Source organism: Siphateles boraxobius, unplaced genomic scaffold (assembly GCF_051911475.1).
Source record: "Siphateles boraxobius isolate OS27281-9 unplaced genomic scaffold, OSU_SipBor_1 77, whole genome shotgun sequence".
In the NCBI taxonomy this organism is placed as follows: Eukaryota; Metazoa; Chordata; class Actinopteri; order Cypriniformes; family Leuciscidae; genus Siphateles; species Siphateles boraxobius.
Genome location: NW_027509205.1, coordinates 9,425,203 through 9,438,099, shown reverse-complemented (window position 1 = coordinate 9,438,099; position 12,897 = coordinate 9,425,203). Strand labels below are relative to the sequence as shown.

The following is a 12,897-nucleotide window of genomic DNA, read 5'->3' as shown; positions in this document are numbered from 1 at the left end:
AGAAGAGTAAACGCTTAAGATCACGCTTCATTATATGAATTTACAATTATGGCAGCTACTGGCTGATTAATTTTCTTATCGGAAAGCAAAACCTTGCTTTGTGGTAGTAGCCTACTTATTTTCACATTTTTAAAAGTCTGGCTAACATGTTTCTTATTGAACAGTAGCTGATATGTGCTTCTTGTCTTTGCATTGATGGAAAATTTAATTATATAGCCTATTATCACTGATTAGAGATTGGCAGAAGAAACAGGTCTAGTCATATTGTGATTGTATACAGTAAGGTAAATAATGCTTACTCTCTTTTCAGAATATTAGGATACTGAGACCTCTACCGGCATCACTGAATATTACAGGCAGTGTAATCAGTTAGAAACGCCGTTACAGAACTAAGTGTTATGAGCATATAGCTACACACTACCGTTTAAAGTTTGGGGTCATTAGGACTTTAAAAAAAAAGAAACAAATGTATTAACCAAGGACGCGTTTAATGTATGAGAGTAAAGAAATTTGAACAAAAATACCTTTTTTTTCTCAAATTAATTATGTTCTTTTAAACTATTCATAAATGTGTCTATTTTTTCATAAAAATATTAGGCAGCACATCTGTTGGGTCACATAAAATAATCCTTAACACTTTGATATTTAACATTTGATGTTTATTTTTGATTAGTAACAAAACATAAATAGAATCAACAGCTGAATTAGTTACAATTTACAGTAGCTAAATCACCAGCAATAAGTTTAGTCCTCTATAGATTATTTTTACTTAAATAACCTTTAATTATTGGTGGTGCCCTTAGTTTTACTGAATGACTTCACCCAAAAGTTACTCCACTGTAGAAATGATTTAATTTATAATATTCCCAATCATTTGCATTGAATTAAAACCCCTCTAAAAATCAAAATTTTATATCAGGTCGTAATCTTTGGACACCTTTGGGGTAAAGCTGTAAGCCAGGGGAACTCAAGAAACTGTTTAGGACTCGTGTCTTATCAGATAGCCACAGCTTTCTCAACACTGATCAGTACACAATTTTTACATTTTTACAACCCCTTTCAAAATACAAAAATAATGGTTTCTTTTTAGATTACATTTTTCTAACACTTCAGCAGAGGGTTATCTTTACATTTCCCATTTGTACAGATCAAATGGCTAACGTTGGAGTTTTCTTAGACACAACAGCTTTTTGCTCACCACTATACTGTGGGTTTACTGTAAGGAGGTGGGTCTTGTCTTTAGAAAAAGGACATAAAATACTTGAAACTGTACGATCCCAATCCACTGTTGGCAACGGTCATGTTGACTTCTTTTTGTAACATCCACGAGTTCTAGCATTAGCACAATTTAAAAAGCTTCACAAAATGAATCAGCTCCTCATTCCCCGTGCACTTTACACAATACATTCCATCCTGTCCATCTCTCACCTACTTGTTGAAAAATGCAGGTTGCCTCTTTCATACCAACCTTCAGTTCCTTTTTTCAACAAAACATTACAAAGTTTTCTGTATATGGGCATTGCAGGTTTATGAATGCTGAATGAATCTTCAGTAGTCTGGTTACAGGTCTGATTTAAAGTCACTGATATCTTGGTCTAGATGAATCACATATAAACTTTTATGATCAGTGTAGAAAAATACACTGTAGAAGACAACCTATTTCTGAATGTTCTCCCAATCATAAATTTGCATGGCAGTTATGTATATATGTCTATGTCTTATTTAGCACCAGAGCAGTATCTGATGAAAAGCCAGATTAAATGAGGAACACATCTTTTTGACGGTGTTTTACTGATGCGCTGCGTTCACGAAAAGCAAACTCACAGCTCACAGATCGGTGTTCACGGAAGAACGTTCATACGGGACTGTGCAAAAATAGACAAGAACAAGAAGCGTTCACTTCACTTGAGCTTTCCAAACAGCAGTCTAGTCTTGCACTCTTCACGATGGGATTAATGTTAATGGTGTAAACCTTAAAAGTATGAAAGCCTGCTACTGAAAAATACTGCAATCATATTAGCTAGTTTCATTTGAAATCAAATGAAATTAAGAACTGTTCTTTTCTCAGAATCAATTGCAAGATAGTAAAAGGAATTAGTCAATGGCTATTTGTTATTCTAGAAAAAATCTTGGCTAAATCTAAAACGTTACCGCTATTCATCATTGTAAAATATAATACATGAGAAGCATGCCTTATCCGTGCACAACACGTGTTTTTGACTGTTTTCGTAGCTAAGATGATGGCTGCAGGGTTACCATGCTCTGCGCTGGAACATGCGATTGATCTCGTCACCGGCAGAATCCGTTGTGCTCTATTAAGATGTCGCTTCACTGCTGACTTCTGGTTGTTGTCATTTCTGTGCGTATATATAAAAAAATATTTCTTTTAAGCTATACAGACCCACGTCACAACACAGAAAAGAATTTAAATATCTTTACTAATTGCACTTTTTAAAATTCAAATAGTCCTTTCGTTTGAAGCACTGATAAATAAAAACAAAGAGGATCATATCTCATGTCAAAAAATGTCTCTATATAGGGCGAGTTTCAGGTCCAACTAAATCAGATATAAAACTTGACGGTGGGGAAACACACAGAGGATGTGTATTGAAAAATGCAACACAAACACACACTCACACAAATACACACACTACAGTATTTATACACCCCCATACCCACACACACCAACAAGCAACCACTTGCTACTAGTGTCCTTCCTGTACATGATGTACATCGGGTATTCCTCTCCATCTTCTCAAACAGACCTCATCTCACTGCTGTCCTAAAGGAAGGGTGGACGTGGAGGGTTTGGAGTGAAGTTTGGCACTGGAGGGCAGAGTGGAGGAGGAGCACGAGCAGAAAATGGTGTCTTGATTGGCGGTGGCGGCGGGGGCAGAGGCAGCTGTGATGCTGGTGGCGGGGGGCAGAGGAGACCCCGCTGCAGTCATGAGCGAGGGAGAGGCACTGGGGGGAGGCGTGCTAGACACCAGGGGTTGGGATCCTGTCAGGAGCTGGACCTGTTGCGGGTGCAGGGGACACGGGCTGTACTGCAGATGTGCATTCTGCTGGGGTAGAGGAGCGACGGGAAATTGCGTTGAAGGCGGCTGCGTTTGTCCACTGATGGTACTATAGGGGGTGGACACCATTGTAGTCATGCTGACTGATACAGGAGTACTTAAAGGAGCCCCGGAAAACCAACCCGATGAAGTTGTTGTCTGCAAGATAGAAACATTATTTATTAAAAAAAAATTTGCATCACAAATATCAATACAGAGGAATCTAAATGTCTGAAACTATACTGAAAATCAAGGATTTCAAATTCTATCAAAAATTGAAAATAATCAAATTTTTTAATTCGGAGCGAGGATCGCCTTTTTTCTTATTAAAATATATTTCTTTATTTTATCTTTTCTTATTAAATAAGAAAAACACAAAACAGGAGTGTTTTCCAGTAGTGTTCTTAAGGTGAAGTCACGATTACCATTGTATTTCATCCACAAAAACTCAAGGAAACTTAACAGTCATTTCATTAGATATCCACGCAATCAGGAGCGTGAAAGATTTTCCCTGTCAGATTTTGCAACAGGTTCAAGTTGGTCACTCGAATTTGCTGCACTTACCAACAGAAAGCTGCTTGGTTTGAAAGTAACTTGTGTGAGCTGTGCTTCATATATTGCTACACTATTGACAATAGACAAGAAACTTTTGCAAAATTAAACTAATGTGATTGTACCTTTAGACTTTTGAAACCCACTGTATATCACAACAAAATATTTTAATCCATACAGGATAGTGCAAATGGAGAAACTGTATTTGTTGCATGAATGCTTTACCTCAATAGTCTGACCCCATCTACCCAATTCCTGCACTTGTTGGATCTGTTTGATTTGATTCAGTGAAGGCTTAGGCTGAACAGGGCACACAGCTTCTGTTGACCACTCATCAACTAGCTTATGCAGTTCATCTGTGAATGTGCTCTTTCTATTGGCAGAAACATGGCCTGAAGGACTCTGATCTGAAAACAAAATGATGGAATTGTTAAAGTTGCCATTAAATACAGTCAACATACCATTCAAAACTTTAGGATAGGTAGAGTTTTTTAAAGTCTCTTATGCTCAACAAGGCGGCATTTATTTGATCTAAGTAAATATCATACTGAATATTGTGAAATATTATTGCAATTTAAAATAACTTCTCTATTTTAATACAATTAAAATTGTTATTCCTGTGATGGCAAAGCTGAATTTTAAGCATCATTACCCCAGTCATCAGTGTCACCTGATCCTTTAGAAATCATTCTAATATGGTGATTTCATGCTCAAGAAACATTTCTTATTCACAAGTTTACACTTACATGTAATTAAGTGGAGTAAAGGTTATGCGTATTTGGCGTGCTGTCCGGGGGGAGGGCTCCGAGTTGGCTCCCCCAGTTGTTGTAAGAGTAGTTAGGACAAGAAGTGAGGAGAAGGGTTGGTGGAGGGATGCTGTTAAACTGTCGACGAGCGGAGGTAAGTCTGCTGTATGTATATATATATATATACACACCTCTAATTTTAGTAAATGGTTGATTAAATGAGTGCACTTAGTTATTTAGGTTAATTATCTGAACGTGGTCCTCCCAAACTTTGTTAATAAAACATCATTTATTATCAATGTTGAAAAAAGTTTTGCCTAATCTGTTTGTGGAAACTGGATTTTTTTTTTCAGGTTTCGTTGAATAGAAAGTTGAAAAGAACAACATTTATTTGTAATAGAAAACTTCTATAACATTACACAAATCTTTGCCATCACTTTTTGTCAATTTAATGCATCCTTGCTGATTAAAGTATTAATTTCCTTCAAAAAAATGTTTTTTTTAACAGTAATGATGATTATTTTGAGCATGTTCTATAGCTTTAGTACCTCTATTAACAGTCAGTGATGGGGTTTTCTCAGGCTTGCAGTATGAGTGAAGCCTGCTTTTTTCCCTAACAGAATAACTACTAGACTGCTAAAGACTCCCTGAGTGTTTGTTTTAAAAGCAACAGGAAAACCGTAAAAGTGGATTATAGAAAAGAAATAAAAAAGAACCTAATTCTAACTCTTCATTATGACAGTACCTTGGTGTGTGACTCCGTTGTTATCCATGTGAGAGTGGGGTCGGGGGCGGAACTTGGCTTTGGCGGGTCGGGGTCTGCGGGGGGAGATGGTGAGGGGTGCAGCGGGCAAAGGAGAGGTCCGGGGCAGGGTCATGGACAGAGGATGTCTGTGGTCTTTCAGAGAGCGAAGCTGCCTGTACAAATCCTGCAGCTCTCGGTTCTGCTGTGCCTGCAGGGACACCACCTCTTTGATGTGTCTACGAAGATAAAAGAGAGGAGGAAGTAATAGTAGAATTAGAAGTATCAGTATAAGAAGAACAGCAGTGCAGAATTCAACTGCTCTCACTTCTCTCTCAGCTTATGGAGCTCTTTCCTCAAATCTTCATCCTCCACCTCGCTCTCATCGTCACTGCTGCCCAGGGGCGAGCGTGCGTGACTCCTGGGTGGGTGGGTGGGAACTGTATTTTTCCTCTCCTCTTTCTCACCATCCTTCCCTTTCATTTTCCTCCGCTCTCGCTCCAGGTCAGGTGACACAGGAGAGCTGTCCGTCAAATTTTCCTCACTTTGTTCGGCTGGTGTAACTGAAAAACGGCCAACTTTTCTTTGCATGAATCCTTGGCTTGGTGCAGCTTCCTGTGGTGAAAGGGGCTCTGCGGACTGGGACACTGGAATCACCTACAAGAACAGAAGATAGGAAGTAGCAGTTACTTCACAAAGTTTAAATTATTTGTGGTAACTGTGATCTCAATAAAGACAAAATGAGACAATATGCGTAAACTGACCAACAGCTAAAAAATTGGATTGGATGGACAACTTGTCATAAATCAGGGAAAGTCACTCAGTGATCTCATGCTTCTTATTAGTCATGTAGGAATGATTGTGTTTATAAGGTAAGAACATGAACACCACCATAAAGTTGTAAATGGAAAGCGTTATTCAAACAATCATGCGGAAGCAAATTATTATTGATTTTATATACACTACCATTCAAATGTTTGGGGTCAGCAATATTTAAAAAAAAATATATATATATATACTTTTATTCAGTATGGATGCATTAATTTGATAAAAAGTGAGAGTAAATACATTTTACAATACAAAACATTGCAATTCAACAACAAAAACAACAATCCTAAGAATGGTACCACTTTCCACAAAAATATGAATCAGCGCTACTGCTTTTAACATTGATAATAATAAGAAATGTTTCTTGAGCTGCAAATCTAAATATTAGAATGATTTCTGAAGGATCAAAAGACACTGAAGAAGACTGAAGTAATGATACTGAAAATTTAGCTTTGCCTTCACAGGAATAAATTACATTTTAAAATAATACAAAAATGGATATTTTAAATTGTAACATGAACATAAGTCACTTCTTTCAAAAATATAACAAAAACCATACCAGACAAACTTTTGAAGGGTAGTGTAAATATGTTGTAATAATAAATGTTGATGATACAATTTAGTTATTTGTGCACTGTTGATGAAGCAGTGTGTTAAAACTTTTCAGATTTTTTTTAATAGCTGGTTTATGAAAAGACTGCACTATTTTCCATTATTCTCTGTGGCAGCATAATATACATCAATTTCACACTTAATGTGCATCTTTTGTCAAATTAGATCTGTCAATTATTAGAATCTGCAACTGTCAGTTGGAGAAATTTGACATTATCTTTATTCTAGATCTCAACCAAAATAATGTATAATTCCATTTTCCAAACTCTTAAATAGAAAATTCCCAAGCAGCATTTCTATTTTAACTGTCTCTATGGTGTTTGTGGTTTTGTCTCAATGTTTACACCTATTCCTGTCTGACAAGAAACTGAAAAGATTGAGCTATTGCAAAATGAGAATGGCAGAACAATGGCAGTACCTGGAAACGCCCTCTGTGCGAGCAGGGTTGGTTATTTGCAGACGGCTCCCTCTCCTCCAGCCCTTGGCTGAAGTTGCCATCTTTTTAGAAAGAATAAAGAGAGACGCAAAGACGAGGGAACACAATGACAATAGTCAAATGAAATGGGAATATACAGACAATGAAAAAACACACACACACACACACACACACACACACACACACACACACACACACACACACACACACACACACACAATTAAACACACAAACATAAGACACCACAGACACAGGAAGATGGCATTAATAACTACACCACACAACAGATCTTTGACTAACAAGCATCCATGCATGTTCACATGGTGAGATTATAGAGTCAGCATGTCAAATAACACCATCACTGGCAGTCGGTAGACATGAATACGGATATGATTACCATCTCAAATGTCATGCTGAGTGGACGCAGAGTGTGATGGGGAATGGGTTTGAGGAGGGGTGGCAGGGAGCAGATTTAACAAACAGTAAAGCCAGTTCATGGAAGAACAATCTCTGCACCATAACTTCTAAAACATAAGAGAGTAATAAACAGAAGTATGCCCCCATCCATCCACACTCACACGATTGCATTCATCTGTCAGACTCTAATATCACTCCCCAAAGAGCGGCAGTGATACCAGTCAGCATGTGTGAATAATCTACATCTACTGTGTTTTCATGGTGTGTAAACAGAAGCACTGTATCATTCCAGTGACTATTTCTAGTTGATGGTCCTAAGGTGCTTTTCATGATACATAGCCATATGCACACACACATATGCATGTTGAATATTTAGTCTGTCAGGCTTGATTGCTAAAAATTATTGCTCTGTTGCTTTAGACTAATGATATATTACATGTAGGCTATGTTAGGAATGGCATACTACCATATTACTTATACTAAGCAAGTATATTGTGCACAGTATACAAATTTTCAATACAAGGAAAACTGTATCCCATTACACTTACAAACTAAGTATTTATACTGTGCATAGAATGCAAATGTTCAGTTTTTATTCAATGAAATAATAATTTAAGCAATAAAATCTGCAAATTCTAACACTAATCCTTTTTGACTCATTACGTGATTAAACTGCCATTTGTACTAGAAAATTAGATAATTTATTCCTAACAAGCCACTGAATGTACACCACTGTTTAAAAGTTTGGGGTATGCTCACCAAGACTGCATTTATTTAACCAAAAATACAGTAAAAACAGCAATATTGTGAAACATTATTACAATTTAAAATAACAACTATTTAAATATATTTGACACATGCCTCTGGTGTGAGAGACCCGGGTTCGAATCCACTGTGAGACACCAATGTGTCCCTGAGCAAGACACTTAACCCCTAGTTGCTCCAGAGGCGTGCGACCTCTGAAATATAGCAATTGTAAGTCGCTTTGGATAAAAGCGTCAGCTAAATGAATAAATGTAAATGTATTTTAAAATCCAATTCCAAATATTTGCTAACAATGCAAGTCTTTACTGACACTTTGGGTCAATTTAACGTATCCTTGCTGAATAAAAGTACTAATTTCTAATTATTTCTTTTACTTATTTCTTCTAACTCTAACTGACCCCAAACTTATAGTAATGAAGTGTTGAAATGTTTATCAGTGCATACTGTGTAACTTTTCGCATGCCAGTTTTTAAACAAAAACTGTAAGGACAGCAGTATGCTACTATTCCATTCCGAACAAACCCATGGACATGCAAATAAATATGAAAAATAAAACCTTCTAATAGTCTGCCCAGATAGGAAAGAACAGAATATGATCTAAAGTTCAGGGAGAAATAAAATCTACACTTATATGAAAAATGGATTGCAAGCACCAGAAAAATAGCTGTTCGCTTTTTCTAGAAATTAGAATGACTTGCTAAAGCTTCAGTTAGTTAATTCATAAATATAGAGTGTCAATGGTGCATAAAATGTAGATTCATAAATGTAATGAGGGCCAGATTAATTTCTCAGTATTAAAAAAAAGTTTGCAGCTGTTATTTTTGCATTAGAATGGACAGAAATCTAATTAGAGTGGGCATGATAAACAATATGTAGTATCTAGTATCACGGCTCTTCAATTCCTAAAAAAATAAAAATGAACAGGTGCCAACTTCAGAGTCTGGCCCATGTAACTTGTAAACAAGTGTGCTATTTTGCAACTGCAGGTGCTCTGGGTGAGTGAAGCAGGGTTCAGGAAGGTGAGGGGCACGGGTGCCGCAATACTGCACTGCATACACTGGGGATGGAGACTCAGATCCAGATGCGACACACAAGGGCCATCCCTCTTAGATTCTCTTTCCTTTCTACACTCTGTTCTTACCCCTGGGTAACCCATGCAGACAAAACAAAAAGGAGGCTACAACATAAATGTTAATGTACAGCAGAGCAATTCCTTTTAAACAAAAACTTAAGCAAAAAAAATAATTATGTATTGCTAGATGATGTAATGATTTCAGTACAGACTAAGCAAAGCAACAACCACATCACCATGTAAAGACTATTAGGATTAATAACTAATTATTAATTCTAACAGTATTTTTAGAAATTAAGAAATCCCTATCTAGCAAGGTAAGACTCAGCTATATTATTGGCTACATTCATTTTAATCTAAACATTTGTTTTAGGTCAGTGCCCACCCACATCCCTCACTCGCTCTTTCTTGCGTGCTTCCTATGGACACTACCTTGCTGGACTCTGGGCTTCTTGAACAAGCTGGCGGAGTGGCGCAGTTTGCATGCCCAGCTTTTGAATTTGCGAGTCCAGGATTTCTTGCTAACAGGATTTCTGATACTAGGACATGTCAGGTTTAGGCCAAAATATCCACCTCCTTCATTGTGCTGATGCTGCTGCTGTCCAGGCCAAAGTGGGATGGGCGACTGAGAAGAGGAAGGCAAAAGAACATCTCCAGGGAGGGAAGGGGGAGCCTGGACACAACATGTGAGCAACAGGAATTGAACAAACGTAAGATGTGAGAATAAAATCTCTGTATTTATGAAAAAAACACATTTTGACTAAAGTTTTTCTAATAAAAATAAAGTTTTTTTTAAATGATAAAAGATTGTGACAAACTATTAATAAAGTTCTCTTTAAAAAGGCTTAATTTAATTAGTTGATTCAGATGATTAGGTTAAAGCTCGTTTAGAGACCCTTTTCATGATATGCTAATTTTTTGAGATAGGAATTTTGGGTTTTCATGAGCTGCATGCCAAAATCATCAGTATTAAAACAATAAAAGACCTGAAATATTTCAGTTGGTGTGCAATGAATCTAAAATATATGAAAGTTTAATTTTTATCATTACATTATGGAAAATAATGAACTTTATCACAATATGCTAATTTTTTGAGAAGGACCTGTATATCCCGCCGAAAAACAAAATGAATTTTAATACAGAAATTAAAAAACATCCTCACTATTGAAGACATGCATTTGTTTGTTTGTATATATAAACTGCATTTTAATGGGCTTTTGAATAAAATGGATTGGGGAAAAAAATAATTAGCTTCCTGCCACTGATCTGTTATAAACACCCCACTTACGCTTACTGATGTTTCACTGGGGACTTTCGGGGATCCAGGCTCCTGTGGAGGGGAAATGAGGGAGCATGGAGGGGATGCAGAAGAGAAGGATGATGCAGGCTGTTGTTGTACGGCAGAAGGGATTGTTTCCTCCTCACTTGCTCTTTCCCGCTCTCCATCTGGAGAGGTGGAGGAAGAACGAGGGGTGGTGGAGGAGGTGGTAGAAGAGGTGGAGTGAGGGGAGGTGTCTGAGGAGGTGACAGGAGGTGGGGAGAACGTATAGGGGGGCTCTGAAGACTCTTCAACTGCTGTGGAGGCAGCAGCAGATCCAGAGGGGGCAGAAGCAGGGCCGCCCGTGGAGCCACTTCCCAGAGCTACCCCGCTGCCACTGTGCTCCTGATACAGCAGAGTCCTCAGTTTCTCATCCAAAGTCTTGATTCGATTGTCCACAAACTCAATTTTGGGCGGGCCTTCGCTGTCTGACTCAGCAACCGAGGAGGGCTGGGCAGGAGAGGGTGTGAATGTATGGGAGAGGGTGGGAAGAGTAGTTTCAGAGAGTTGGAGGGGTGGGAGAGAGGTGTCTGAAGAGGGATGGGGTGGGGCGGAGTGGCTGACAGTGTCCTCACCAGTGGACAGCTCAGACTCCGACTGCTGGACAGATGCCTGCTTCTGCACAGCCGGAGGCACTACAGTTTGTGCCATAGGCATCATATTATGCGGTACCTGCTGAAGTAACATCTGCTTTTGCTCTGTTGAGAGCTGCTGCGGGATTACAGGCTGAAACTGAGCTCGAAGCTGAAGGGGATCCTGGGTCTGGAAGCAATGCTGAGGGTGCATGGACAGCATTGTTGGGGCCGGTGTGGTTTCTTGAGAAACATACTGTTCTACCATGTGGTGTTGGATCTGTTCAGTATTGGCTGTTTGCTGGAGGCCATGTTGCTGCAAGAATGCGGTCTGTTGCATTGCTAGCTGTTGAGAATCAACTGGTACTTGTTGGTGAGGGACCTGCTGAACTTGGGCAGCTGGAAGGCCTCCCTGTAAAGGGACCGTCTCCACTGGTATTGGCTGTGATAGTGCTTTTGACTCGCTAGGCTGGAGAATAGGTGGCTGTGGAGCGACCTGGAGCACTGGATTAGGTGTAATCTGTGGTTGCTGAGCCTGTTCGTTGGTGGCTAACTGTAGTGTCTGGGTCTTTTGAAGTATATCTGGTGTCTGTGAGGGTGCCATTTGGGTTTGAGCTAGCAATTTCTGTGATGGATCAGCGTGGGTCACCAGAGATGCTGAAAGGGTCCCATAAGCAGACAAGTTAGAGACGGGCTGTTCACCCTCACCTTTAACTGCAGCATCTCCTTGTTCCACATTGGAGCCTGTGAGGGCTGCGACTGCAGGAAAAGGAGGGGCAGAGGTGCTAGAAGACATGACAGGGATTGAGCCTGCAGTCAAGGTAGCAGAGGAGACTTGCTCTACTGTTGGCAAGGCAGAGGGTGTTATATCTTTTTGGGCAGCAATGGCCGAGGCTGACATGGATGCAGGGGCTGATACAGTAGAGACCAGAGGAGAGGATGCAGATATTGAAGAACTCGGGGAAGATGCTATCCCAGCAAAAGACTCTGAGCGATGAGGGCTCTCATGATCTGATAATACATTAGACAGAGTAGAAAATTCTTCAGATGTCATGCTAATTAATATCCATCTTATTAATTATCATCACTATATCGCTATCTTAGCTGAAATTAACAACAGAAATGTTGTAAACTTTCACTCAATCCATTTTAGTTTGGATTATGGAAGTAATTTCAATTTCAAATTTCACACCAGACAAAAAGTACTGTTCATCACAGTGAATTCTCTACCTTTCTCCATTTCTATGGACTTGGGAACTAGGCTCTCTCCCATTGGTGGGGAAGTGGAAGCTCCCTGGTTGGAGTGTGAGTCACGATGGCGAATGGTTTGGTTAATGAAGAATCGCCAGCGACCCACGGGGGAAGACTGAGGGGCTGAATCCACTTCGCAAATAGGAGAATAACAGAAAATTTATTTTGCTAATTAATGTAACAACAGTGTAAAATAAAAACATTCTTAGTTAATATTTATTTTTTATTTTAATCAAGATAAAAAGACACCAAAGTTACAAAGACAATACAACTTTAATCCAAACTTTATTCTTCAGTTTAATTTATGACAAGGTCAGAAGGTTATACACACTTGTTGCATTGGATGGGGTGCTCACATGGAGTTGCTCCAAGGATCCAGTCTGAGACAGGAAAAAAAACTCATAAAATTACAAATAACTAACTCAAATATTTGGGGTCAGTAAAAAAAAAAAAAAGTAAGACATTTTTAGCAAGGACACATTACAGTTTTCTGATCAAGTGACAGTAAAGACTTTTACATTTAATATAAT

General features: G+C 38.8%; 1 protein-coding gene across 1 annotated transcript in view; it reads right to left on the bottom strand.

Annotated features, from left to right (window-relative positions):
* Positions 1 to 637: 637 nt before the first annotated feature.
* wnk3 (WNK lysine deficient protein kinase 3) overlaps positions 638 to 12,897 on the bottom strand; it is a 91,772-nt gene continuing 79,512 nt past the window's right edge. The window contains exons 16-25 of the mRNA XM_077218334.1: positions 12,699 to 12,747; positions 12,347 to 12,499; positions 10,515 to 12,127; positions 9,659 to 9,899; positions 9,211 to 9,297; positions 6,955 to 7,034; positions 5,425 to 5,753; positions 5,100 to 5,335; positions 3,834 to 4,015; positions 638 to 3,215 (exon numbers count right to left, since the gene is read on the bottom strand). Coding sequence (XP_077074449.1) covers positions 2,772 to 3,215; positions 3,834 to 4,015; positions 5,100 to 5,335; positions 5,425 to 5,753; positions 6,955 to 7,034; positions 9,211 to 9,297; positions 9,659 to 9,899; positions 10,515 to 12,127; positions 12,347 to 12,499; positions 12,699 to 12,747 — 3,414 coding nt within the window. The 3' untranslated portion in view covers positions 638 to 2,771. The remainder of the gene's footprint in view (positions 3,216 to 3,833; positions 4,016 to 5,099; positions 5,336 to 5,424; positions 5,754 to 6,954; positions 7,035 to 9,210; positions 9,298 to 9,658; positions 9,900 to 10,514; positions 12,128 to 12,346; positions 12,500 to 12,698; positions 12,748 to 12,897) is intronic.